The sequence below is a fragment of the Harmonia axyridis genome, chromosome 3 (genome assembly GCF_914767665.1).
Source record: "Harmonia axyridis chromosome 3, icHarAxyr1.1, whole genome shotgun sequence".
NCBI classification, from domain to species: Eukaryota; Metazoa; Arthropoda; class Insecta; order Coleoptera; family Coccinellidae; genus Harmonia; species Harmonia axyridis.
Window position 1 is genome coordinate 63,634,602 of NC_059503.1, and position 27,607 is coordinate 63,662,208.

The 27,607-nt window shown below is 34.1% G+C and overlaps 3 protein-coding genes across 9 annotated transcripts; 2 read left to right on the forward strand and 1 right to left on the reverse strand.

The window, feature by feature from the left end:
• The first annotated feature begins 873 nt into the window (after positions 1 to 873).
• Positions 874 to 9,320, forward strand: LOC123674561 (probable protein phosphatase 2C 71). Its single transcript, XM_045609465.1, has 6 exons — positions 874 to 1,350; positions 1,519 to 1,638; positions 1,694 to 1,816; positions 4,097 to 4,466; positions 6,721 to 7,973; positions 8,034 to 9,320. The coding sequence occupies exons 1-6, from the start codon at positions 1,053 to 1,055 to the stop codon at positions 8,150 to 8,152; spliced, it is 2,283 nt and encodes a 760-aa protein (XP_045465421.1). The 5' UTR covers positions 874 to 1,052; the 3' UTR covers positions 8,153 to 9,320.
• Positions 9,312 to 16,639, reverse strand: LOC123674562 (protein GUCD1). Of its 7 annotated transcripts, none has more exons than XM_045609471.1 (5): positions 16,501 to 16,639; positions 12,125 to 12,284; positions 11,943 to 12,069; positions 9,965 to 10,256; positions 9,312 to 9,500 (listed from the first exon to the last, which is right to left on the reverse strand). In XM_045609471.1, the coding sequence occupies exons 1-5, from the start codon at positions 16,517 to 16,519 to the stop codon at positions 9,412 to 9,414; spliced, it is 687 nt and encodes a 228-aa protein (XP_045465427.1). In that variant the 5' UTR covers positions 16,520 to 16,639; the 3' UTR covers positions 9,312 to 9,411. The 7 variants fall into 7 exon arrangements, with proteins under 7 accessions (XP_045465427.1, XP_045465426.1, XP_045465423.1 ...); XM_045609470.1 differs by lacking the exon at positions 16,501 to 16,639 and adding an exon at positions 13,621 to 13,791; XM_045609467.1 differs by lacking the exon at positions 16,501 to 16,639 and adding an exon at positions 12,359 to 12,759 and having other exon boundaries at positions 12,125 to 12,311.
• Positions 16,640 to 25,129: 8,490 nt separating this feature from the next.
• Positions 25,130 to 27,265, forward strand: LOC123675506. Its single transcript, XM_045610867.1, has one exon. It carries the CDS (start codon positions 25,130 to 25,132, stop codon positions 27,263 to 27,265), a length of 2,136 nt encoding a protein of 711 aa, XP_045466823.1.
• The last annotated feature ends 342 nt before the right edge of the window (positions 27,266 to 27,607 follow it).

The following is a 27,607-nucleotide window of genomic DNA, read 5'->3' on the forward strand; positions in this document are numbered from 1 at the left end:
ATGTACTTTGTATAATTGTATTATGTATATTTATAATGCCAATAAACTGTGTTGAATTTGAATTTTTTTGGAAGTGATCCTTATTTATTGAAATTTGGGGATTGTAGTGATGCTGTGAAGGACTTTCCCAAAGTTTCAATGTACGACATTATAAATTATTTTGTATATAAGAAGAGTGCATACACAGGGGAAGACTTCAAAGCCTATAAAAGTTTGAATTCATAAAATATGTTCATAAGTAAATGGATTAGAAGGATTGAATAATTTTTTATATGCCTATGTTTCCTTGATTCTTTGAACATACTTCCTACAAAATGTTTTGAACATACAGTTGCCCATTTCAACTTCTCAGTAATTAAATCTGCTCTTCTAATTGCCTCAATTCACGTCTCTTTTGAGCAAGAGATTAATATTTTTTCTATTATCGAAAATAGAAGGGAATCGGTGAAATGAAACCTTATCTCTGCCGATTCTACTTCCACATTTCAAAATCGCGCAAAATTGAGGCATTATCGAGAAAAATCATTTTTAAATATGACATAAACACATAAGCATTTGTAAGGATCCTGCATTTGTAGATCCGTTTGTTTGTCCAGCAGGCTGATTTGACAACTGTCATTTACTGTTTATTTATATATTTCAGAGATGCCCGCGGGTTTATCCTTGAATCTGAAAGGGCAGCATTAATTTAGTGTTCTGTGGGCAGCACTGTTGAGTTCTTTGTATTTGCTGGGTGTACTAACAAAGGTTGAGTCCATTTTGCGCAATGTGGAACGAGATAGAATTAGACAAGAGTTTTCTGTGGATAAGAAACCTTGACAGGAACTGAGTACCGACAATCATTTATCAGCTTGATCTCTTTTTAACTGCTTTTTTATCTTTGTTTTCCCTAAGCGTCGGACTTAGTGACTGACACAGTTTAAAGCGCTAATGACAGATATTCTCAAAATTATAACAGTATTGTGATCAAAATATGTGAGAAAAAAACATTATAAAGTAAAATGTGTTGATTAGGTACTATTTATTTATAATTTCATCGAAAAGCAATAACAATGTCTATCGGAGTTAATTTAAGAGTTACTGGCTATTGTCGCCAAGGTGGCCGAAAATATATGGAAGACTTTTTTTCCGTTGCTTATCAACAAACAGAGGACGAAAAAGATTTGGAGTATGCCTTTATTGGAATTTTCGACGGACACGGTGGTGCTGAAGCAGCAGCATTTGCTAAGGAGCATCTCATGGAGTCTATAATAAAACACAAAAGTTTCTGGTCTGACAATGATACAGAAGTGCTACGAGCAATAAAAGATGGTTACATAGCCACTCATTATGCTATGTGGAAAGAACAAGGTATATCTACATTAAGTGTGTATGTAAGCAACAAGATTTTTAATTGGTTTAAAAAGCCAATGTTCAGTTTGGTTTGAATTTTGTATTAATTATCCTCGATACCACTTTAGGGTACTGTTAGAGGATTATGAATGTTGATTCTCTAAGCTAAACTTCTTTTGGTTTTAGCAAAGTGGCCTAAAACTCCATCAGGTCTTCCAAGTACAGCAGGAACTACAGCTAGTGTAGCATTCATTAGACGAGGAAAAATTTATGTTGGTCATGTTGGAGATTCTGGAATAGTATTAGGTGAAGGGAATGTAACTTAACATGAATAACAACTTCTTAATGATTTCTATTTTAGGTTATCAACTTCCAAACTCAAATGAATGGAGAGCAAAACCACTAACAAGAGATCATAAACCTGAAAATGTGGATGAGATGATCCGAATTCAGGAATGTGGAGGAAAAGTAGTAGCCAAAGCAGGTCAGTGATTTTGTCAGTGACTTTTTTTAAATTAGAAGAAAATACATACAGAGTATGCCACCTAAAACTCTTCAGGTCTATAATATAATATGGCACGAAATCGTGGAGGAAAAACTACTCTTATCAATTAATCTTCAAATTAATTTAAATGAGATATGATTACTTCAAACTTAATAACAAATTGTAGATCTTAACAGTCTTTTGAAACAATTAGTTTCAATTTCTTTTCAGGATGGTGTTGAGAAATATTGTCAATTGAAAACTGTTTTTTCATGCGATTTTTTTTTGTAGGCCCTGTACTAAAACAAATATCCTTCAGTAGGTAATTTTAATAGCTTCGATTGGACATATCACACAATGGGATTAATGTCTTGGTTCACATGATACTTGTTCTGAATGTATTAGATGCATTTCAAACCACACTGTCAATGCTGAATATTACAGTTAATCTTGAATAATGAAGATAGACTGAAAACAAATTCTTAATCTTTCAAGTTCAATTTGAGTTCTATAATACCCCAAAACAGTTTATTGGAAAAAACTGAAATGGTCCTAATTTACGGAGAATGCAAGAGAAAAACGAGGTTGAGCAGGACACTTTATTCCGGGCGGTATTCTAAAATCCAATTCCCAGACCATGAAAAAATTCAATTTGCTGGTATGTAACATGCAATTGTATGTTTTCTTTCAAAAGTACCAGAGCAAACCAGTAACGGATGTCGATAGACCTTACACCTCCAGATTACCTCTTGTGGGGATATTCAGAACTGGTATCACGTACAAACCAAGATACTAATGCCATTGTGTGATATGTGAGATGTTGCCTAGTAATGATAATTATCAACTATTACACTTAATGTCTGTCAAAATTGATTTAGCATGACAACTGTAATAAGGCAAATTTCCCATTGATCAATCAATTATAACAATCGTTGAAATAAATCTTATTTAAAGTTGGATCTCCATATTTTTATGAATTTCAAAACGTTTGAAGAAATAATAACATATCTTTTTCGGTGGAGAATTGACTTCAATAACCTTCCTCACTACATTTGGTAAACACAGGTTCCTCCTTATGAAATAATATACTATTAGTACAGACTGTCACAAAAAAAACCGTCCAGAAAATCAATTTTCAACTGACGGTCATTTCTCAATAAACTAATCATAATTTTGTGCTGAAAATTTGCGTGTTGGGGTTTGAAACAATGATCTATCTTCCTAAATATGTTCAGAATTCTTCAACTTTCGGTTAAAACAGAAACAGACCACTACTTCCCTATTTCAAATGGCACACCTGGTATATTATTGCATCCTTAGATAGCTATCTTGATGACAATTTCAGCAATATGCCATAACTTGGATAAAAACCTCAGAGTAATGAAACATTGATAGAGGAAGCATATGTCATATGCACTATCAGAGATTATTTTTTTCACATGTAAAAATCTGACATTTTGGTGGTTTCAACTAATAGCAATACATTATTCTAGCTAATAATTAGAGATTATATTGATAAAACTGCTTCCTCATCGATGATACCTTGTTTACATTGAAACGTCAGAATTTTACTTTGAATTTATCATTATTGACAGCTTAAAGTGCTGAATCGGTGATCATTCTTCAATTAACCTTGAGTTTATTGAAAAATGATCACAAACTGATTCAGTCATCATCACTGATTTTTCATTTAAATTGTTGAAAAAAAATGATCTTCCTAAATACAACTGTTTCTCCAAATTTTATCTGATAATTTTTCATTTTCATCACTCAAACTTGTTTATTTTAGGCAGAAACATTCAAACAAACCGAATTCAGATAAAAGCACTAGTCCGTTAGGACGAGTGATCAATCGCTTTGTTTCTGTGGAAAAAAAATTATCAATAAAATTTGAAGCATTCATGGTATAACCTTCGATAATTTTTTTGAGACAAATTACTCCAAAACGAGAAATAATGTGGAAACTTTTATTTTTCAAAATGTTCAAATATCCTTAATTGGGATTCATTCTATCAATGAAAACCTATATTTCAAAAATCATTTCCTTCAATAGAAACATTTCAGAGTTAAAATTGAAAAATAATTTTTTATGGATTTTCACTAGCCTATATCTTTTCGATGGAGCCCAATAGGTAATAATGTTAAAGAATCATTTGTTAAAATATTTATACAAATCAAAGTCTCACCCTGTATATATGTTTTGTTTGATGTTTAATACCTACTTTTTGATAATTAATAAAATTTGTCAGGTGTCGGGTTTATGTATATATCCTTTTAAAGGTGTGCCCAGAGTTGTTTGGAACAGACCAAGAATAGGTCATCAAGGCCCTATTCGTAGATCTACTCCTATAGACGAAATACCTTTCTTGGCAGTTGCTAGAAGTTTGGGAGATTTGTGGTCATACAATTCACGGCTGAATCAATTCATTGTGTCACCAAATCCAGACTGTGGTGTTATAGCCATTGATACATCAATACATCGTTGTTTAATATTTGGAACTGATGGTTTGTTCAATATGATGAGTCCAGAAATGGCTGTTTCTATTGTACATCAGACTGAGAAAAATAATGAAGTGGCCACTGTGAACCCAGATCAGCAAAAGAGCTGGCTGAATCCAAGTAAACTACTAGTTGAGAAAGCCTTAGAAAGGTTAGTAAATTAATTAATAAAAGAGTTTGGTTCCTCCTATGTAGACAGTTTATTGAGGTAAGTAAATTATGATAAGAAATGCTTATCATAATTTCATGTTTGCAATTTTGAAATTGAATATATTTCTTTTCATGCTGATGAAAACTGCAAAAGTTACCATTTTTATGAATATGTCATGTAGTTCCAAATCTAACTTGAGGCAGTTTTATTGTTGAATCAATTAATATTTCATTTCTTTAGTGTCAACTCGCATCTTTCTTAGAATTTTCTGAATTACTTCAATATGCTATTTGACTGTATAAAAGATATTGCCCTATTTATTGACATCCTCTTAGATTAAACTTTTGAGAACAATGTACATTAAATTGAGAAAATTTTTTTTATTGTACATGAAAAAGGCTCCATAAGCTTGAATAATTCAAATCTATTATCATGCGAAGAAAAATGAATTAGGTTTGGTGAACTAATGATGACGTCAATTTTTATTGTACACATTTGTTATTTTCTTTTTATGAGTTTAACGTTATGCTGCGAATTTCGACACAATAAAATATAGTATATAGTTACTTTGCAAGATTGAAGAGATCTATTTTCTCTATCAAAAGGTCATTGAAAACTTAGAACATTTAAAACAACATTAATTCTTATTTCAGACATCTGAGTAGTTCATATGAGCGATAAATATTGATGAGACTTTTTAGCTGAAAATATGCAGTCATTTCCAACTCCTTAAGAGAATTCAGATTAAGTTTCTGTTTGTTCACGTGGTCTCCATTTGTTTTGTGAAAATGAATGTTTTCAAAAATTTTGATGATTTCTTTGATTTGGCTTATCTTCAATTGATATTAGGTATTAAGTAGAGTTGAGTAATCTTATCCCTTTGAAAATGAATGCTTGGAAAGAACACCGCCAGCCCCTGTATAAAACATGAAATGCAAAGCATTTTGAAAAATATTCATTTTAGGCACATGTCTCAACAAAAAATGAAGACTACTCACTAGGGTATCCGACAGGCAAGAAAAACAAGCCATGAGATTTGAATAAATTCTCAACATTTTTTGAAAGTAATTTTTTGAAAATTGCAGTGTCTTTCGGACCACCTGAAGAGTGATCCGTAAATCTGTAGAAGACTTGAAAACTTTTGGGGGAATCCAATAAAAAATAAATCGTATAATTATCTCGCACAGTACTCAGGATATGATCTTTGGTTTGAACTTTTATATCCATGAAAAGGGGTTACGTCAAAAAGTATCACAGATAAAGGAGGACGAGAGGAGTATTTCGAAATCATTATTTCATATAGATTATAAGTATGGTAGATTAAAAGAGAACAGAGTAAGGTTTAAAAATCAGTTAAATCAGTTGAGTAATACTCTACAGAACTTCATGGAACTTGTACAAATAATCCTTGTTTCACTAGCTTTCTGAAAGAATATGAATACAAATGTTATGTTACCAACGTTTACACGGAATCGTACAACCGTCACCGAATTACGCTATATGTTACGTGCCTGCATAAGAAATTGGGGTAAGCAATTTGAACAGGTTCTTCGAATATTCTTATCTTCTTCTTCCTTCTCATTATTAACCAAATTGCTTCTCCTACGAATTTACGACCAACCGGTGATTTGTCCCTTGCTACCAGCCTGCTCTTGTCCATGGGGTTGATGTGCTCATTTCACTCCTGCTTTCTATTCACTACCCAATTATTGATGTTATCAATATTATCATATTCTTTGTATTTTTGAATATTTTTGAGTTGAATATTAAAGTTTGAATCACGTCATTTTCTCTTTTTATTTAATTTATTGTCTAATCCCATGAAAATTTTGTTGATGTTCATACCTTTTTAGGAAACCAATGAAACAAGGAATTTATGTACGTATTTTTTATGCCAAGTTTTACGAAGTTTTTTCAAGTATATAATATACATGATTTAAAGAAAATTCTCGAAAAACATTTTTCATACATCGTTGTAAAGAAGCTTCTAAGACCTTTCAAATGAAGTATCACTCTACCCTATTCAATTTTGAGAGGTTGAAGCGCCCGCTCTTAGGGGGTTGCTCGTTCAAGCATCAAATATACATAAAAAATGTCCTCCAAATAAAATCATTAGACATGTTTCAGGAAATTTTTCCAATCACTATGGTATAAGAAATAGACCGGGTGGCTCGTATGAGATGGAACATCCTGTATATATATATATATTACATAAACAATTTGGTTATAATATGACTTGTCCTTTATATTATAGATGGCGAACTACAAATATGAGAGCAGACAATACATCTGTTGTAACTTTAATGTTGGATCCACCAGGTCCACCTAGAGCTCAAGTACTTCAACGAAAACATAAGCAATATCCTATAAATGGACTCAAAATAGTGACACGTTTCAAAGATGATGAACAGGGTTCTGAAGATGGTAATGTGAGTGAAAATAGCTCAGTCTTGGAAGAAAATGAACATCCTATCATCAAAGAGGAAATAACAACAGTAGCTCCAGAAAAGAATTTCAAAGAACCTTCAAAGAGACAAGAAAATCCTCAGAGCTGCGATGAGTCAAAACTTGAGACTAGTCCGAATTGCAGTACAAAATCAAATTCACAAGTACCATTTTCTGAAGTGTCTTCAAATCCTTCACCCTTGAAAGAGAGGAATTTTCTTCCCAAGCCTAGAGATAGTATGAGTTTTGATCCACGAGAACCACATAGTCCTAAGAAGCAAAATGAGAAGGAAAATCAATCAGATGAAAGTGAGCATGTTCCGGAAACTTCTGTTCAAATTAATGAGATCTCCTCGAGTTCTTCTGAATTATTTGAAAGTGTGGAAGAAGAAGTTGACAATGATCAAGCTAATCCAAAAAGACACAACTTGAGAAGTGCAGGTAAACATAAAGAGCTCCTAGGTTCTGTTGCTGAACAGAAACAGAAGCTTAAGCGAAAAATTAATGAGGAAGAGCCATTACGGAAAAGTATGAGAATCGATAATGCACGAAGGAAAAGTGATAGGTTTGAAGGTGATCACAAAATACATGAGAAAAAATCTAAATTGGATTTAGCAAGGAAATTATTGAAGAGGAGAAAACTAAACCTAAAAACAAAAATTTTGAAGAGGCCCATTCTGCGAAAGAAATTCAGAATGATGATGGAGTCGGTTAAACAAACAGCTTCAAAGAGTTCCCTGATGACGGTGACTAATAAAAGTTCTCTGTCAAAAAAGAAAAATGCTGTAGCCCCAGTTGATACCTCAAAATCACCTAGGAATAATGTAACTCTAAAAAGCCAGCAGTTAATATCTGAAAGAACAAGACAATCCACATCTGAAGAAGTTGCACAATCAAGGAGATGCATGAAGACACAAAATGAAACAGATGGAGTAAAGATATCATCAAGTGGGGAATGGAAGGTGGATAATGTAAAAAAGAGCCATAGTACCAAAAAAACAGCCTCCTCAAAAACTCAGAGAAGCAAAAGTTTGGGAAGGTTAAAAAAGTTTAATATGGAAGGCGAGTTATATTATTTTTTGTTAGGTTTTTGACGAAAAGATGATCATATTTTTTTTTCAGAAATATCAAAGAAACCACCCATCTCTAATGAAAAGAATATCTCTCAAGGGGTGTTGCAACGACGAAATTCTCATAATCAAACTTCAAAGCTGCGCAGAAGACTTTCAAGAAGTAAGTAAGTTTACTATAATTTCCCTTTTAATGAAAAATTAAAATTCCAAAGAAATACACTTATTAGTAAATGTCTTTCAATTGAATCCTCAGTTTATATTTTATCTGTTGTTAAGATGTCAATAATATTAAAACCTTGCCTCAGTTTGACCTGAATGTAATAATTTTTTCTTTTTTGGTATAATTTTCAATGATAAAGACTTCAATTCTTGAATAAATATTATACAAAGCGATGATAATAGAATTTTTTGTTTGTTTTATCAAATCAAATTTGAATATTGTCATAATTTATGCTCTTCATTTCGAATATTCAATACTTTCATTTTGTGGTTTCCCTTTTGGAATTGTTTTTTTTATTACGAAATTCTTAAGATCTTCAATGGTATATAGTTAATTTTTATTTACTTATCACTTCAATTTCAATGTGGTTCCATTCCTAGAACAACTTTGATTCAAGAAATTTTTTCACAGATTAATAAGAAATTTTTTTACTATATTTCAAGATTTAAAATTCTGTAAACTTGTTATGAAGCTTGATCTTCAAGTATTTGATGTTTTTATATGTTTTTCTGGTTTTCTAATTCAAACTATTCATCTTCTCATTCTTGTATTTTCTGAATTCATAAGTATTCTGAAATGAAAAACCTGCACTGTACATAGTAATGATCGAAATGTTGATTGTACTATATTTTAAGTATGATTTATTCATGTTGTATTCCGTATATTCTTATGTTCTATGGTCTTCTAAATTTAATTTTTTTATATTAAAAATGAGAATTGCTATGGTTTAATGTAATTGATTTTATTTTTATTTTATTGATTGACTCATATATTGTTAGAGATACCATAGCTGCCTCATATTTATTTGTTTGAACATATATGGCGACCTCTTTATAAAAAGAAATTCGGAATTTTAAAGGAATAATCAACAATTTAAGGAAGATACTATTTTTGTAATATGAAATTGTATTTTTTTAATCAGAATTCATTCAAATTGTTTACAATCATATATATAGTATATATAATTGTTTTATTTCATTTATTTCTCAGTTTAGCAGATTACAATTAGTAATAGAAATTGTGCCTTTGTTACCAAAATAACTTTGCACTTAGGCAAGAGAAAGAATTATATTTATAAAAGTGTATAATTTTTCAATGAATAGAACGTTTAGATTATATGGTTTTTATTTCTTTTTACGATTCTCCAATGCACCGAATGATATACCTGAATAAAATAACATTGAACTGTTAATGTTCATTTGAAGAATCAAGATGGATAAATGAAAATTGTATCTTGGTCTGTACCATAACTTTTTCTTGCTTCATTCAGAGTTTTTATGGACATCACACATATCCCTGAAAAAAATCAACGAAACTTTATTGAAAATATTATTCCACATTCCATTTAATTATCTTCTATAGTCTACACAAATAGCAATCTTAGAAAGGCCTTCTAGAAGAAAATCTTTCAACTCGTAAGTTTTCCTAGATCTTTTTTTTAGATCTTCACAACAAGCTCCTAGCTTCTGAGAGGTCTAACAGAGGCCTAGAAGAGACGGGATAGAAAAATATGAACACAAACATTTCTAGAAAATACTAAAATGAGTAATTAAATTTCTATTGGAATAAAAAGTATGTCTTATCAAATATTCATCATGTATTGCTTTATTAGTAATACTGGCAGGGCTGGTTTAAATTGCAACATATATTATGTGAAGCTGCTTCATTAACTAGTTAAGTAACACCTACTGATAATCAATATTTTGAAATTAAATTTTCCTGAAAATTGAAGAATATTTTTAGAGAATGAATGTACATACTGTTAGTTAATGTGGGGTTTCTGTAAAATACATTGTTGATCATCATATTGTATCCACATAATACTATATAATGTCCTTGGTAAGGTACAGGCCAACGGAACATCTTTTTCATTTCACAGCTTATTTTGTTGTATTTGCAAATATCACAGCCTAGTAGTTTAGCATTGGTGAGAAGAATTACAGGACCAGTTGCTAAATGTTCTAAAATTGTCCGGCAAGAAATAGATCCTTTTTTCACTACTATTCCATTTTTCTCTGCGTCATCGAAGCGTTTATTTACACGCTCCTCATCCTGAAAAAATCGGTAAACGATATTTCCTGAATTTTAGACTGAAAAAGTTACTAAATTTATCTTGTAGAGAAAAACGCCTCACTGCATACCCCCATCTGCCAATGAAAACTTCAATTAAATTACTGTGTAAAGATCATATAGTGGGACAACGGAAGATTCGCGAAAATTATTGTCGAACCAGATGACACAAACAAAGTAATTACTCGTTTTCCTAAGTAGTACATAAGTATAAGTACCTACACGTGAAAATTGATTAAATGTTTACAATAAAATTGTGCGTAATTACCTATATATGCTACTCCAAATATTAATTCTTGTCAGCGATAATTATTATCACGTTTTAGTGCTCTAACCCCTAAAAATTGTTCGAGAGGTATAAACATTAAATTTAGCATCTTATGGCGTTTGAAACATTGGAATCGGTTGGGTTCTTCAGCCGCAATTAAGCGTCGAAGATAGATGATTTTTACACTCAGCTTAGAAGTTTACAACCCTCAACTGCCAACGCCTGTAGGTCGAAAAAGACCGTACAGAGTGAAAAATGCCATAAACACAAACGTGTATGAAATGTAATTGTGAATCAGACGCTTCTTGAAATTTGAAATTCGCTTACTCCAATGCTGAGATTTGAATCTTAAACTGAAAGGGTTCGTAGTGCCTTCTCCCCTCCACGCACATAAAAAATCAGTGTATGAAGCTCTGTTTATGAGGTATAGTATATCCAAAATCCCTCGGAGGAGGCCAGAATATTTCGATTATACAAGGGTTCTCTAAGTTTCCATAACCATCCATCATTACGATATACTAGAATAGTGGAAAATAGCCTTTATTTCATCCATCTATAAAAAAGAAATAAAAAAGACTGCAATAACTACCGTGGCATTTCCGTAACTGGTACATTAAGCCGATTGTACGGAAGGATCTTACGTGATTTGATAAAGAAGGATTTCAAAGAAAGAGAAGAGGAAGGGCAAAGTGTATTTCGTGCTGGAAGGTCATGCATAAAAGAATTGCAAAACCTTCGGAATTATTTGTACCACTCGACCCTCTTTATCATTTAAGATTCCTGAGGAGGAATCACAAATTTGCAATCACAAGACGTCCCCTTCCAAATAGGAATTGACCCTCTCTAGATCTTTTTTGGAAAAACCCACAGATATATCGGGCTAGACGAGTGGTACAACCACTCAACCACCCCTTTCTATTAGGTTTATGACTCATTATTATATATTACCTATTATTTATCACTTATTATACATGGAGAGTCTTTGACTTGAACACATATTTCAACCGAAGATTCCCGAGATCAAAGAAAACACTTTTTTCCTTTAAAATTTTCTTCGATTCGGCTCGGTTGAAAAGATACAGTCTGTTGAAAATGTACTTTTTAGTTATATCTCGCAAATGGAATGGAAATCGAAGAAAATGATTTTCTGAAGATAGTTTTTTATTGATGTGATGAATCTTTTTCGGAAATAAAATTCCATCAAAGTCCGGTCAACTCCAGAATGCCCTCTGTAGTGAGGAAAAAATCGAATCGAAAAAAAATAGTAGACGAAAAAAGTGTTTCTTTTACCTCAGAAATCTTCGGTTGAAATACCTATATATGTACAAGTGAAAGACTCACCCTGTAAAAAATAAGTGGAAATAAGTGAAATGAACAGAAAACACTGAGAAGATACGCACTCTTGTGAAAATCTCATTATAAAAATTTATCCTTTCATACGCAGGATGCACGCCCAAGGTGATTGTGTGAAATATATGTCTAATTCCAAACCTTCTCAAGAGGTAACATAGGTCTATAGTCCATGTGCTGAAAGATAATTTTAAACAAAATCTTTACGAATTGAATATTCAAAAATAGCTACCTTGTATTGAATCCTTCCTCCTTGCATATTTTCTCTCTATTCTCCAAAAAATATTCTCTGTTTTCATCGGACAGAACCATAAGGACACAAGACAGACCACAATCCCAGTTGAAGTCTTGTGTGTGGTGTTTTAAATCTATTTGACATCGTTTTGTATTTTCTACGAAATTATAAAAATCTATTTGAACTAGAAATGTTATAATTTTCCACTATAAAATAAATTAGGAGACTTACTTTCTCCAATGTAAGTGTAAGATTTTGTTTCCGTTACGTTAGTTTCCGATTCAGATTTAATAATCATTGCTTGTTTTTAGTTTGTGCTATTGGGATGTAGACATTTTAACGTGAAGTTGGATATTTCATATTGACATTAATCACTTCCAAGTTTATTGCAAAATTTGATCATAGCTATATGAAAAAAAAAACAGAAAAGCATTCGTGCACTTGAAGACTTTGGAGAGAATTTTGACTGATTATTTACTTAAACGAACTTAATTTAAAAGAGGTTTTATCTGTTGTTACGGAAATAACATAACGGAAATATCACGATATTTTATCACGAAAATTTAGCTTCTTCTTGCATTTTCTATGGTTCTGATGAAGCGATACACACAATTTTGCACCAAGCTTGAAATTGTGGTTTTACAAGTACAAGTAAAATTTGAACTTGTTCGAATCTATTGTCACTAAAATATTGACTTTTTTGGTTCTGGTTTTCTGGATGTAATCAACATGACAATTCGCATGAATTTTCTATTCTATTCGATATTATCATGAAAACAAAACGACCATATTTACAGAACCCCTACTGAGATTTTACCCATCAACGGACTTAACACCTCAGAGTGATAAACATAGATAGACGGAGCATATGTCATTTTTAGTAAGCAATTTTTGTCCCCAACATGAACTATCAAATTTGACATTGACATCAAGGTAGATTGTAGATTATCGCAATTGACAAGAAGATGCCTAAAATTGAGAAAGTTATCAAACGAGGAGCAAAGTAACCATTCAGATATAAAAAAGTGAATATTTTTTTTCTTATAAATGAGCATTTGGTGGACAAGAATCGGCAATGTTTGGAACGGTAACAAAATTCTTGAACTTCCTTAACTTTTGTGGAGCAGTATATTCCACAATTCAGAAAACTTCAACCTCGCCAAACGACATGAAACAATATCTATGTTTAATACTTTATGGACTTCCGTGATGCTTTCGAGATCCGAACCTACCTTAAAAATTTCAAATCTTTACGTTTTTTCCATTCCTGGTTAAGTAATCATATTTACAGTCGTTTCGAACAGAATCGGATTTGACCAGATTCATCATCAGTCGGTCGAAGCTTATCAGAATTCGAAAATTACAGACATCGTGAGGAAATTATAGAGCAATATCTGTTTTAGGAACAGGCGCTCAAAAATAAACTCAATAGTTTTTTCAGTGACATCTCAACCGAAATTATTTCTAAACATATTTGTCAAAATGAAACGTACCTGTTTCTTCTTTCGGTCTGATCATTTGAAAGTAATGCACGATAAATACAGAATGCAATATGTATCTGTAGGAAATATTTTGGACTGTTATTTAGAGTCAAAGTAGAAGAACCTTCATTCATAAAATATCTATTAATCACGCTTACGCGTTATCATTGAAAACACTAATAAGACTGAAAGATTTCATGAAAAGCATGATTGAGTTTAAAGAGATTATCAGAATTATCTCACGAGATAAGCTTGGTAAATATTAAATTGTCCTACATTGCGTGGAAAAAAATTAGGAACGTCAACAATGATTTTTTTTTTATATGCGCTTGTTCCAGGGTAGGTAATAGCATTATGGCCAAATATCTGTTATTCGTGGTTCTGTGTCATTGAACTGTAATTAACGAATATAGTACACAGCGAAAGAAAAACAAGGAAAATAAAACAAATACAAAAAATAATTTCATTTAGTTCAAGCCAATTTTGCGAGTATGATAAATTGTAAATAATATAATAAAAAAATATAGGTTCTAATTTGAAAATCTTGAGTTTTGATGGATTTGAGTACCTAGTCCAATTTCATGATCTTATAAACACCCTGTACATTTTTGGTCCGAACCGCAAACAGTCTTATAATACTACCCGTTTGCAGAATCGAAAAAAGAATTGGAGAAAAACTTTTTTTGTCGAAAAATTGAAAAAAAATGAGACTCCATCGCCACCTTATTTTTTATGAGAATCCCATTAACTCATGAACCGTTGAGTTTTTACCCAAGGTATGGCATATCGACAAAATTGCCGACAAAAAAACTATCTAATGATGCAATGATATACTGGGTGTGCTAGTTGAAATAAGGAAGTAATAGTCTGATAGATCTGAAAATAATAGGCCATCCCGGTGAATCACCCTGTATTGTAGTGATAACCCAGGCGTATCGACCTCGACCCTACTGGTCTAAGAGCCAGGAGACGGCAGACCAGTGACCACACATAATTTAGGAAGGCACGATGGATTGATTGCAGGAACAGACGAAATGGAGATGCACGAGTTCATTAAACATATGAAAACAGAATTCAAAATAACAGTTGGCCCTCTCAACAGTTATTTAGGAGTATGTATACAACGACTACGTGATAACTCCATTCATTTGAGTCAAAGATTGTATACAAAGAAATTCTTCAAAGATTAGGAATGCATGAAACGAATTCAGTATCCACTCCTTGTGGCGAAAATTATGATGAAAACGATTTCAAAAATTTCATCGGAGGTAATGTGCCATATCGAGAAGCCGTTGGATATCTTATGATTTTGTCAACAACCACAGGATCTGATATTTCATATGCAGTAAGCATAGCATCGGAAAAGTTGGATAAACCAAGTTTGGGAGATTGGAAATCTGTGAAGAGGATTCACATATACCTCAGAGGAACTATAGATGTCGGTTTACTCTATTGTGGAGGAGGTGATAAGGAGTTGAAAGTTTGCAGTGATGCCGATTATGCAGGTGACAAGGAAACAAGACGATCCAGAAGTGGTTCAGTTAAAATAGTTTCAAATGCAGCAATAAGTTGATCATTAGAAAACAACAGAGTGCTGTATTATCCAGTACTAAATCAGAATACATTGCTCTAAGTTGCTTTAAGCTACTAAGGATTTATAATTGGGTTGAAAAGGCTCTTCAGTGAAATTTCAGAAGAAAAGGGTATACCTGCTTTATATGTGGTCAATGCTATTGCTATAAAATTGGTCAAGAATCCAGAGTTTCACAAACGTACAAGACAAATAGAAGTGAGGTACCATTTCACAAGAGAAAAATTTAATGGAGATCGAGCATGTTGGTTCTAAGATTCAGTGTGCAGACATCTCTACAAAACCCTTAGTAAGAGTCCAATTTCAAAACTACGAGATATGATAGGGCTAACATTGATCAGTTACCTTGAGGAAGTTTTGAAATTATTCAATTGTTAAATATAAATTTTGACTAAGAAAAAAGTTACTGAATGTCATGTATGTCAAGTTCAGTTGTTCTGATTAATCAAAGAATTCCTTTAGATTTCTCCTTCAATTCCTCATTTTCAAAAATTTTTACATAATTGTATAATAATTAATTAGCTAATTATATAATAAATTATTAACTTCCTTACGAGGGGCATAAATAAATATTTTCCCATTTGATGACTACATAATGAGTGACTATATCTGTTATTTTTCTCATTGTTGAGAGTTTTTTTTAAATTTATAATCAGGACAAAATGTACTGAAAGTTAAATTAAAGATATTTGTTCAACTGGTTGAAGAAAATGGTTGGCGCTGAGAATCAAAAAATCAATATTTATATTAGATTAAAATTTGTGAATATTAGGTAGGTACCTACTGCATTTAAATAAAGTAATTTATTGAGTTCCTTCAGTAAGCTCACATAACTTTCTTATCGTGATAGAAAAATAAAAGTTTCATTCAAATTCAAAATGATACACTATTTTTAAGACAAAATGCTGACAAGTAAGACAGTGAAATAAAGAGAAAAATTGTAGTTTCTAGAATTTCGTAATTATTCAGAATAATATTTAGCACACATATAGTATTCAAGTATCGATTTCCTAAAATATTTCTGAATGAGTAAACTCTAATTCTTTGATGCGGTCATCAAAGTGATGTTTTTCAGGAAACACATCAACCAGGTTCAATAAGCCAATTCTACGAATTTCCGCCGAAGTTAAGAAATAATATTGACCATCAATTATTCTAAACAGAATTATGCTCGAAATATAATATTTTCTTATTCGATCAAATCAAGAAGTCTTGATATAAAATACACACAAAAAAACTATAACACCTTGAAAAGCATAAGTATATGTAATCAATGAAAAACTGAAAATTAAATTTCATACCTGTCAAGTTATCATTCATTTTCAAATTATGATGGAGAAAATCGCAAGTAGTACTTTTAAACGTAATAATAATTATTTGAAAGACATGTTTCTTATTCAATCACATTTAGTATCTCTCGGTTTCGTTGTGTACAATGAAGTGAAGACAGCAAACAAAACTTGTTTCTCAGCATTGACCGCCAATTTCCAAATTCCAGGGTTATGTTTAAGGACTTTTATTGAATGATATGTATTTAATATGATACACTTCCTTTTATTCGGATATATCCAAATCAACGAAATATTGAATTTATTTCATGTTAATTGGCTCATATTACCTTGGACCGAATATGACCTTATTTCAAACTGTTAGATACCTACTCTGAGAAGTAAAAGTGAAATATAAATAACTGATGTAGGCATATCAACAAATTAATCTGTAGTAGTAGATTCATTTTTAGACTTCCGCAATTGGAATAAAATGAAGGGGATCTAGAAGTACCAGATTATTTAATTATTACCTCACAATGTTGATAATTTTATAATTTTCAGTCGGGAATGGTCTTAAACGATAAGTTTTGATTCACTTAGAGAAAATGCGTCCTCAAATTCGATTCTGTTCGGCCGGCCATTCGTCTGTGAACACTATAACTATATAACTAATTGGCTTAATTGAACTGAGGGTTGAAGATGTTTTTTTTTTGTGAACTTACAATATCTCAGAAATTATGTCATATGTCGCTGTTCAAGTGACGACAATTCGTTCAAATTGAGTCTAAAAATGCGGATGGGGACATAGAAGTATAAAACTCAAGAATACAATTCTCTGAACTGAACCGACACACGTCAAAATCAAAATTATTGGGCCTGATCAGAGACAACTAATGAGACTGTCAACTCCTTCACTAAATTTATCCAATTCTTTTTTTTTGTCGAAATTTTTTTGCAAAATTAGGTCAAGGTCAAATTAGAGGATATTGAGTTTGACCTTGAAAATTTGGTCAAGGTCAAATTAGAGGATATAAGGTTTGACCTTGAAAATTTGGTCGAGGTCAAATTAGAGGATATTAGGTTTGACCTTGAAAATTTGCTCAAGGTCAAATTAGAGGGGATTAGGTTAGACCTTGAAGTTTGGACGAGGTCAAATCAGGGGTTACAGGTTTTCTCGAGAACTATAGGTCGTAGCGAGGTGCCGAAGGTACCGTTGCACTTTTTGGGACCGGAAGCAACATTTTCATCGTTTTTAAATTTTTTAAAAATCTAAAAATTTCGAGAACCACAGGTCCTAGCCATCAATTTAGGTCATTTTCGTGATCCACTCGATCGTACCTTTCATTTGATACCAAACTCGACATTTTTGAAATTCTAAAAATAATAATATGTCGTGTACCATTGATTCTTAGAATTAAATGTCGATATGGAAGGGACCGTGTTTTTTCGATGAGGAAGAAGAGTATTTGGATGATTTTTAATTAAATGGGCGTAATCAATTATAGTGGGCGTGGTTTGGAAAAGTGGGCGGGGCTATCTTGTAACGGCCGTATCTGCGTAACGGGAGGTGCTACATAGGTGCGGATGGTATCGTTGGATTCCCCGTCGATCATAGATTACATTAAGAGAAAACAATCCCTCAGTTACGGACGGGGGTAGAGATAATGACACGTTTTCTAAAAGTGCCAGAAATCGCTCTAACCTAAGGAGAGGTGACCTAATGAGCTAACCTAACATAATTATTCAAGATCTCTTATAGTTAATGAAATACGTTATATCTGGAGAACGACGGATCGAAGCGAGGTGCCGATTGTATTTTTGTACTCTCCAGGACCGGGAGCATTCAAGATCTCTTATAGTTAATGAAATACGTTATATCTGGAGAACGACGGATCGAAGCGAGGTGCCGATTGTATTTTTGTACTCTCCAGGACCGGGAGCAACTTTTTCGTCATTTTTGAATTTTTCGAAAATCTCGAAAATTTCGAGAACCGCGGGTCCCAGCGAAAGATTTTTGCCATTACAAGATCCCCTCGATTGTACCTTTCATTTGATACCAAACTCGACATGTTTCGGAATTTTCAAAATTACGCATCGTGTACCATTGATTCTTAAAGATTAATGTCGATCTGGAAGGGTCCGTGTTCATCCGATGAGAGAAAAGAGTATTGGGATGATTTCTGATTAATTGGGCGTGGTCAATTATAGTGGGCGTGGTTTGGAAAAGTGGGCGGGGCTATCTTATAACGGCCGTATCTCCGTAACGGGAGGTGCTACGGAAATGCATATGGTACTGTTGGATTCCTCGTCGATCGTAGATTATATTTCGACCTTTACATCTCTTATTTACGGGACGGGGGTAGAGGTAATGACACGTTTTCTAAAAGTGCCAGAAATCGCTCTAACCTAAGGAGAAGTGACCTAATGAGCTAACCTAACCTAACCTAACCTAACCTAACCTAACCTAACCTAACCTAACCTAACCTAACCTAACATAATTCTTCAAGATCTCTTATATTTACTGAGTTACGTTATATCTGGAGAACCGTTGATCCTAGAGAGGTGTCGATTGTATTTTCGAGTTCTCCAGGACCGGGAGCAACTTTTTCGTCATTTTTGAAATTTTCGAAAATCTCGAAAATTTCGAGAACCGTAGGTCTTAGCGAACGATTTTTGTCATTTTCGAGATCCCCTCGATCGTACCTTTCATTTGATACCAAACTCGACATGTTTTGGAATTTTCAAAATTACGCGTCGTGTGCCATTGATTCTTAAAGTTTTATGTCGATCTGGTAGGGTCCGTGTTCTTTCGATGAGGAAGAATAGTATTGGGACGATTTCTAATTAAGTGGGCGTGTCCAATTATAGTGGGTGTGGTTTTTAAAAGTGGGCGTGGCCATCTTATAACGGCTGTATCTCCTCAACGGAGGGTGCTACGGAGGTGCGGATGGTACCGTTGGATTCGTCGTCGATCCTAGATTACATTTCAGTCTTTACATCTCTTGAATACTGGACAGGGGTGGAGATAATGACATGTGAAAAAAAAGTTCCAGAAATCGCTCTAACCTAAGGAGATCTCGCCTAACCTTGTTAACATAATTCTTCAAGATCTCTTATATTTACGGAGTTACGTTATATATGGAGAACCGTTGATCCTAGAGAGGTGTCGATAGTGTTTTTGTACTCTCCAGGTCCGGGAGCACCTTTTTAGCGATTTTTGAAATTTTCAAAAATGTTGAATATTTCGAGAACCGTAGCACCTACGGAACAATTTTCGACATTTTTGAGATCCTCTCGACCGTACCTTTCGTTTGATACCAAACATGAAAGATCGTAAGATTTTTTCACTTTTTTTAAAATCGTAATAACTCGAAAACCGTTAGTCCAACTCAACAATTTTAGACATTTTTGAGATCCATTAAATGACACCTTTCATTTGATACCAAATTCATAACTTTTTGGATTTGTTTACATTTCTTAAAATGTTAATAACTCCAGAACCGTTGATCCTACACAACAATTCTATTACTATTTCATTGTATCATCTATCAGTCAACAATCTTACGGGGCCGGGGGGGAATAGGGGCCCTGGGTGGGTAATATATAAGATGAATATTGATATGTCATTAAAAGTGAAGCTTGAAAATTGATGAAAATTGAAGGAAAAGTAGGCTTGGTTTAATGAAAAGTGGGTGTGGCTTCTCTGAAAATAGGAAATTCGAGAAGAATATAGCTATTTCTAGTAGAGAATACATTTTTTTCCAATCAACCAACAATTTCACGGGGCCGGGGGGGAATAGGGGCCCTGGGTGGGTAATATATAAGGAGAATATTGATATGTAATTAAAAGTGAAGCTTGAAAATTGGTGAAAATTTAAGGAAAAGTAGGCGTGGTCTGATGAAAAGTGGGTGTGGCTTCTCTCAAAATATGAAATTCGAGAAGAATATTGCTATTTCTAGTAGAGAATACATTTTCTTCCAATCAACCAACAATTTCACGGGGCCGGGGGGGAATAGGGGCCCTGGGTGGGTAATATATAACGAGAATATTGATCTGTCATTGAAAGTTTAATACTGAACCTCTTATAAATAAATATATTGTATATACCTATAATGCTTTAGGAGAACCTACTAACGTATTATTTGGGAAAGTAGGCATGCTTTGGAAAAGTGGGCGGGGCTATCTTATAATGGCCGTATCTACGTAACGGGAGGTGCTACGGTGGTGCGGGTGGTATCGTTGGATTCCCCTTCGCTCATAGATTAAATTTCAATAATAAAATTCTCTAGGTATGGGACGTGGGTTGAGATAATGACACGTTTTCTAAAAGTGCCAGAAATCGCTCTAACCTAAGGAGAACTCTCCTAATGCGCTAACATAATTCTTCAAGATCTCTTATAGTTTATGAGTTACGTTATTTCGGGAGAACCGTGGAAGGTAGAGAGGTGGCGATTGTATCATTGTACTCTACACGTCCGGGAGCACCTTTTGTGCGATTTTGAAAATTTTCCAAAATGTTGAATATAATATATAACGACAATATAGATGTGTCATAAAAAATTAAATACTGAACCCCTTACAATTAATTATATTTTATATACCTATAATGCTTTATGAGAACCGACTAGCGTCTAATTTGGGAAAGTGGGCGTGGTTTGAAAAAGTGGGCGGGGCTATTTTATAATGGCTGTATCTCTGTAACGGGAGGTGCTACGGAGTTGCGGATGATATCGCTGGATTCCTCGTCGATCCTAGATTACATTTCAACAAAAAAATTCTTTAGTTATGGGACAGGGTTAGAGATATTGACACGTTAAGTAAAAGTGCCAGAAATCGCTCCAACCTAAGGAGAACTGACCTAATGAGCTAACATAATTCTTCAAGATCTCTTTAATTTACTGAGTTACGTTATTTCGGGAGAACCGTAGGTCCTACCGAATATTCTATGACATTTTTGAGATCCTCTCGGCCGTACCTTTCATTTGATACCAAACATGGAAAATGAAGGGTTTGGTTACTTTTATTAAAATCGTTATAACTCGGAAACCGTTGATGCTAGTCAAAAATTTTTTACATTACTGAGATCCATAATTTAAGACCTTTCGTTTGATACCAAATTAGTCAATTTTTTGGGTTTGTTTACATTATTTAAAATGTTAATAACTTGAAAACCGTTGGTCCTACCCAAGAATTTTTGATATATTTTAGATCGATAATTTTAAACCTTTCATTTGATACTGAATGTAACAATTTTTTGAGAATGTTTAAAACGTTAATAACTCGGAAACCCTTGATCCTACAGATGAATTATAAACATTATTGAGATTCATAATTCGAGACCTTTCATTTGATACCGCACTCGTCAATTTTTTGGGTTTGTTTACATTTATTAAAATGGTAATAACTCGAAAACTGTTGATCCAATCCAACAATGTTACACATATTAGTGATCGATAATTTTACACCTTTCATTTGATACTTAAATCAACAATATTTGTATAAATTTTCAATTCTTAATAACTCGGAAACCGTTCAACCCATCAAACAATTTAAGACATATTTGATGTCGATAATTCTGGATCTTTCGTTTGATACCATACTCGACAATTTTTTGGGTTTGTTTACATTTATTAAAATCGTAATAACGCGAAAACCGTTGGTCGTAGCGAACAATTTTTTACTTATTTGAGATCGATAATTTTGGACCTTTCGTTTGATACCAAACACGTGAGTTTATTAATTTTAAATTCATTTCAAATGTCGATTTTTTGAAGGCCGAATCCACTATTTCATTGTATCATCTATCAGCCAACAATTTCACGGGACCGGGGGGGAATGGGGGCCCTGGGTGGGTAATATATAAGAAGAATATTGATCTGTCATTAGAAGTTGAATACTGAACCCCTTATAAATTAATATATTGTATATACCTATAATATTTCAAGATATCCGAGTGACGTTTAAATTGAGAAAGTGGGAGTGGTTTGGAAAAGTAGGCGGGGCTATGTTATAACGGCCGTATCTCCGTAACGGGAGGTGCTACGGAGGTGAGGATGGTACCGTTGGATTCGTCGTCGATCCTAGATTACATCTCAACAAAAAAATTCTCTAGGTATGGGACGGGGGTTGAGATAATTACACGTTTAGTAAAAGTGCCAGAAACCGCTCTAACCTAAGGAGAACTGACCTAATGAGCTAACATAATTATTCAAGATCTCTTATATTTACTGAGTAACGTTATTTCGGGAGAACCGTAGCTCCTACCGAATATTCTATGACATTTTTGAGATCCTCTCGGCCGTACCTTTCATTTGATACCAAACATGGAAAATGTTGACTTTGTTTACTTTTATTAAAATCGTTATAACTCGGAAACCGTTGATGCTAGTCAAAAATTTGTGACATTACTGAGATCCATAATTTAAGACCTTTCGTTTGATACCAAATTAGTCAAAGGTTTTGGTTTGTTTACATTAACTAAAATGCTAATAACTTGAAAACCGTTGATACTACCCAACAATTTTTTATATATCTTTGATCGATAATTTTAGACCTTTCATTTGATACTTTTAACAATTTTTTGAGAATTTTTAAAACGTTAATAACTCGGAAACCCTTGATCCTACAGATGAATTTTAAACATTATTGAGATCCATAATTCGAGACCTTTCATTTGATACCAAACATGAAAGATATCGGGTTTGTTTACATTTATTAAAATCGTAATAACTCGGAAACCGTTGATGCTAGTCAAAAATTTGTGACACTATTGACATCCATAATTTAAGACCTTTCGTTTGATACCAAATTAGTCAATGGTTTTGGTTTGTTTACATTTATTAAAATGTTAATAACGCGAAAACTGTTGATCCTACCCAAGAATGTGTATTATATTTCAGATCGATAATTTCAGACCTTTCATGTCATACAACATTTAACAATTATTTTGAGATTTTTTAAAATGTTCATAACTCGGAAACCGTTGATCCTACTGAAGAATTTCAAACATTATTGTCTTCCATAATTTAAGACCTTTCGTTTTATACAGCATCCTACAATTTCTTGGGTTTGTTTACATTTCTTAAAATCGTAATAACTCCAAAACCGTTGATCGCACCCAACAATTTTTGTCTTATTTGAGATCGATAATTTTAGAGCTTTAGTTTGATACCAAATTAGTCAATGTTTTTGGTTTGTTTACATTTATTACAATGTTAATAACGCGAAAAATGTTGATCCTAATTAAGAATTTCTGACATATTTCAGATCGAAAATTTTAGACCTTTCATTCAATACTAAATTTCACAGTTTTTAGTGCTTTTTAAAAACCTTAATAACTTCAAAACTGTTGATCCTGGAGAAGAATTTCAAACATAAATGAGATCCATAATTCAAGACCTTTTGTTTTATACCAAATTCAACAATTTTCCTGGAATTTTTCAATTCTTAATAACTGGGAAACTGTTGATGCTATCCAACAATTTTTGACATATTTGAGAAGGATAATTTCAGACCTTTCATTTGATACTAAATTCAATACTTTTTCGGTTTGTTTACATTTCTTAAATTGTTAATAACTCGAGAACAGTAAATCCTACCCAACAATTTTTGACATTTCTGAGCTCGATAATTGAAGACCTTTCATTTGATATCCTACTCGACAATTTTTGGGTTTGTTTACAATTTTTAAAATCGTAATAACTCGAAAACCGTTGATGCTATCCAAGAATTTTTAACATATTTCCGTTCGATAATTTTAGACCTTTCGTTGAATAACAAATTTGACGATTTTTACATTACCATTTTTATAGAAATGTCGATTTTCAAGTCAGTTAGGGTTTACCCTAACTAAGTATGTTAGGTTTAACCTAACCTACTATAGTTAGGTTAGTTCTGCTCAACTTAGGTTAGGGTACTTTAGCTTCACTTAGGTTAGAGTGGTTGCAAATCGATTCAGGTTCAATTATGGTTAGGTTAGGTTAGGTTAGGTTAGGTTAGGTTAGGTTAGGTTAGGTTAGGTTAGGTTAGGTTAGGTTAGGTTAGGTTAGGTTAGGTTAGGTTAGGTTAGGTTAGGTTAGGTTAGGTTAGGTTAGGTTAGGTTAGGTTAGGTTAGGTTAGGTTAGGTTAGGTTAGGTTAGGTTAGGTTAGGTTAGGTTAGGTTAGGTTAGGTTAGGTTAGGTTAGGTTAGGTTAGGTTAGGTTAGGTTAGGTTAGGTTAGGTTAGGTTAGGTTAGGTTAGGTTCTCTTCCGAAGGTCAGCACCTTGTCGTGGTGGAAGGGCTTAAGTACCCGCAAGGATCCTTGAGGCTATGTCGACGGAACTTCGGTTCCAGCAGGGCCACCCATGTCGAACAGGCTTAAGGAGAGCGGCGAAAACAAAGACTGACCAAATGTGGCACGGCCAATCCCAGCCTTTGCCGCATTCCTCATACCTTTAAATCCCATGTTCCCTAAGCCCCATATACTTACCTAAACCTTGTCCATTCCTGAAATATTCCTGTGGAGGTTCCGGCCGCTAGTACGTTGGGAAAGCGAGTCCGGGGCCTCAAATACTTACCTTTCCTTTTCCCCTCATGGACGGATTCTACGGCTACCGATCTTGGCGTCAGACAGGACACAGGGATGTGTGCGTGCACTGCCCTTTATCTAAAAATTTATGAATGAGTGAAAACAAGGATGAAAAAATTACGATGCAGGGAATGGAAACCCCAGTATCGGTCGGGAGCGGTGCCAGGACAGGCTCAACCCGATCGAAATCCAGCGACTGTCCTGAAAACTCAAACTCTGGTAGGAGACCAGGCCAGGGCGCGAGTAATGTTACTGGAATAATAGACCTGAGCAAAGAGGAAGACAGTAGTAGCAGATCAAAAACGGATCAATTAGATGAAGCAGGAAAAGGAAAATCGATGAGTGAACGAATAGACGCATATGAAAATCCTAGAAAGGACGAACAAGTTTTCAAACCTAGAAGTAGTCTGAGCAGAACACCTCCAGGTGGCAGGGGACGTGTAAATTCCATGCCTAGTATGAGCGAAAAATATCAGACAGAAGCAGATACCAACACAACAAAGCGGAAAAGGATGGACTTCTATGAACCTGTGGAAAGCAAATTTGAAGTAGTCATGGCAAAACTGGTTGCCAGCACAGCAAACCTACAAAGCATCGTAAATGCTTCATATAGACCCTCCGGAGAACTAAAGAATATAACATTCGATATAAGGAAACAAGTAGACACTCTCACAAAAGAAATAAGGGTACCGGAAGAAAACACTCAAACAATACTGCAACTTGAGAGGGAGAAGAAAGAACTGTGGGAAAAACTAAGGGAAACCGAACAAAGGTACAAAGAAGAGATCAGAGCTCTGAAAGAGAAAATAAATACAGGAAGAGACGCAGCAACCCAAACAAATCCATGGCATAGACCAAAAATAGAAGCACTGGAAAAACTCCCAGATGGGGAGATTACCTTTGAGAAATACAAGGAATTAGAAAAAATGAGATGGAAAGAGGAATTATCCTCAAATGTAAAAACAATAGCAGGAAATCCATTAAATACGGAGGACGCTGTAAAAAAGGTAGTCTTGGTAGGAAACAGAGATCCAGGTATGAGTAAATCCATTCAGAAAATCTATAAAGAAAGATATCCGGAACTGGAACATTTAACGGAAGACATCGACTACCTGGAAACCTTTACTCGAGACCGAAGGAACAAAACCCTATCTAAGAAAACAATTATAAAACTGACACATGAAGAGTCGCAGGAGGATCTCTGGGCGAAAATGAAGCAGCTCTTTAGAGAAGGGGAAACAGAAAAAGAGACTTTTGCAATCCACAAACTTGACTGGATTACCATAGAGAGCCTGGAAAAAATGATGCAGTGCCTTACAAACGGGACGGAAAAGGAGGTACATGTATATGTACCACCAGGTTTCAAGGAAAACTCCGAAAATCGGGATAAAGGTAGAAATACCTACGCATTAATGGTGCAATGCAAGGACGGGGAATATAGAGAAACTCTCAAAAACGTCAGGAACGCCTTCAGGAACGTACCAGCCTCAAAATCCATACGCGGAATACGAAGCACTAAAGAAGGAAAAATGATTATAACTATGGATAAGTGCGAAGAGGACTGCAAGGTACTCACTGAAGTTATGAATAAAATCGAAGGGCACCCGAAGCATAATCTACTTCGAACGAACAAAAAGAAAGAGACACTGCACATCAGAGGGATGGATGCAGAAACATCTAGGGAAGAAGTGATGGAAGCCTTAAAAAAAATTCTTGGAGATAAACAAGAAATTGCAGTCGGGGAATTGAGACCCAATGCAAACGACACACAAGCCGTAACAGTTAAGATCGAAGAAGGTTCATACTCCAAAATTGGTGAAATAAAAAGGCTGAGAATAGGACTCGCGAACTGTCAAATCACCAAGAGGGTGGACCTTAGGCAGTGTACCAGATGCTGGAGCTACGAACACCTAACAAGCAAGTGCAAAGACACTGATAGAAGGAATGCATGCTTCAAATGTGGACAGGAAGGTCACCCAGCAAAAACCTGCGAAAATAAACCCCATTGCGTGTTATGCAATGAAGATGACCATTCAGTAGGATCAGGAAGATGCAAGTTCTTCAGGGAAGCACTAGCCATTGAAAAAAGAAACCAGAGGATGAACGAAGTGTACGATGATGAACCCGAAACAGAGATGAAAGAGACAGATGATATCTGCTCGGAAATCGAAAGTAAAGACGAAACGCAGACTCCAAAAAACGAAGCATTTGAAAAAATGCTACAGTAACTCACTAGTCAACCCAGCTGTGATATTATAGTTTATTTTATTTATTGATTTTATCCCAAATTTTATTATGTTTGAAACCCTGCAAACAAACCTCGGTAGATCGAGTGCTAGTCAACGCATCTGTGATATTTTTAAAGTGAAACTGTCTAGGGCCATATACACCCGAAACAGTTCCCATACATATGTTAATTTATTTGCTTGTGCCTGTTATATACTTATTTGTTATGATTAAGATTCTACAGACGAACCTCGGTAGATCGAGAGCCGCTCATGACATAGCATGGGCTGCTGCAGAACAAAATGCATGTGACATTGTGGTGATAGCCGAGCCGAACAAAAAAA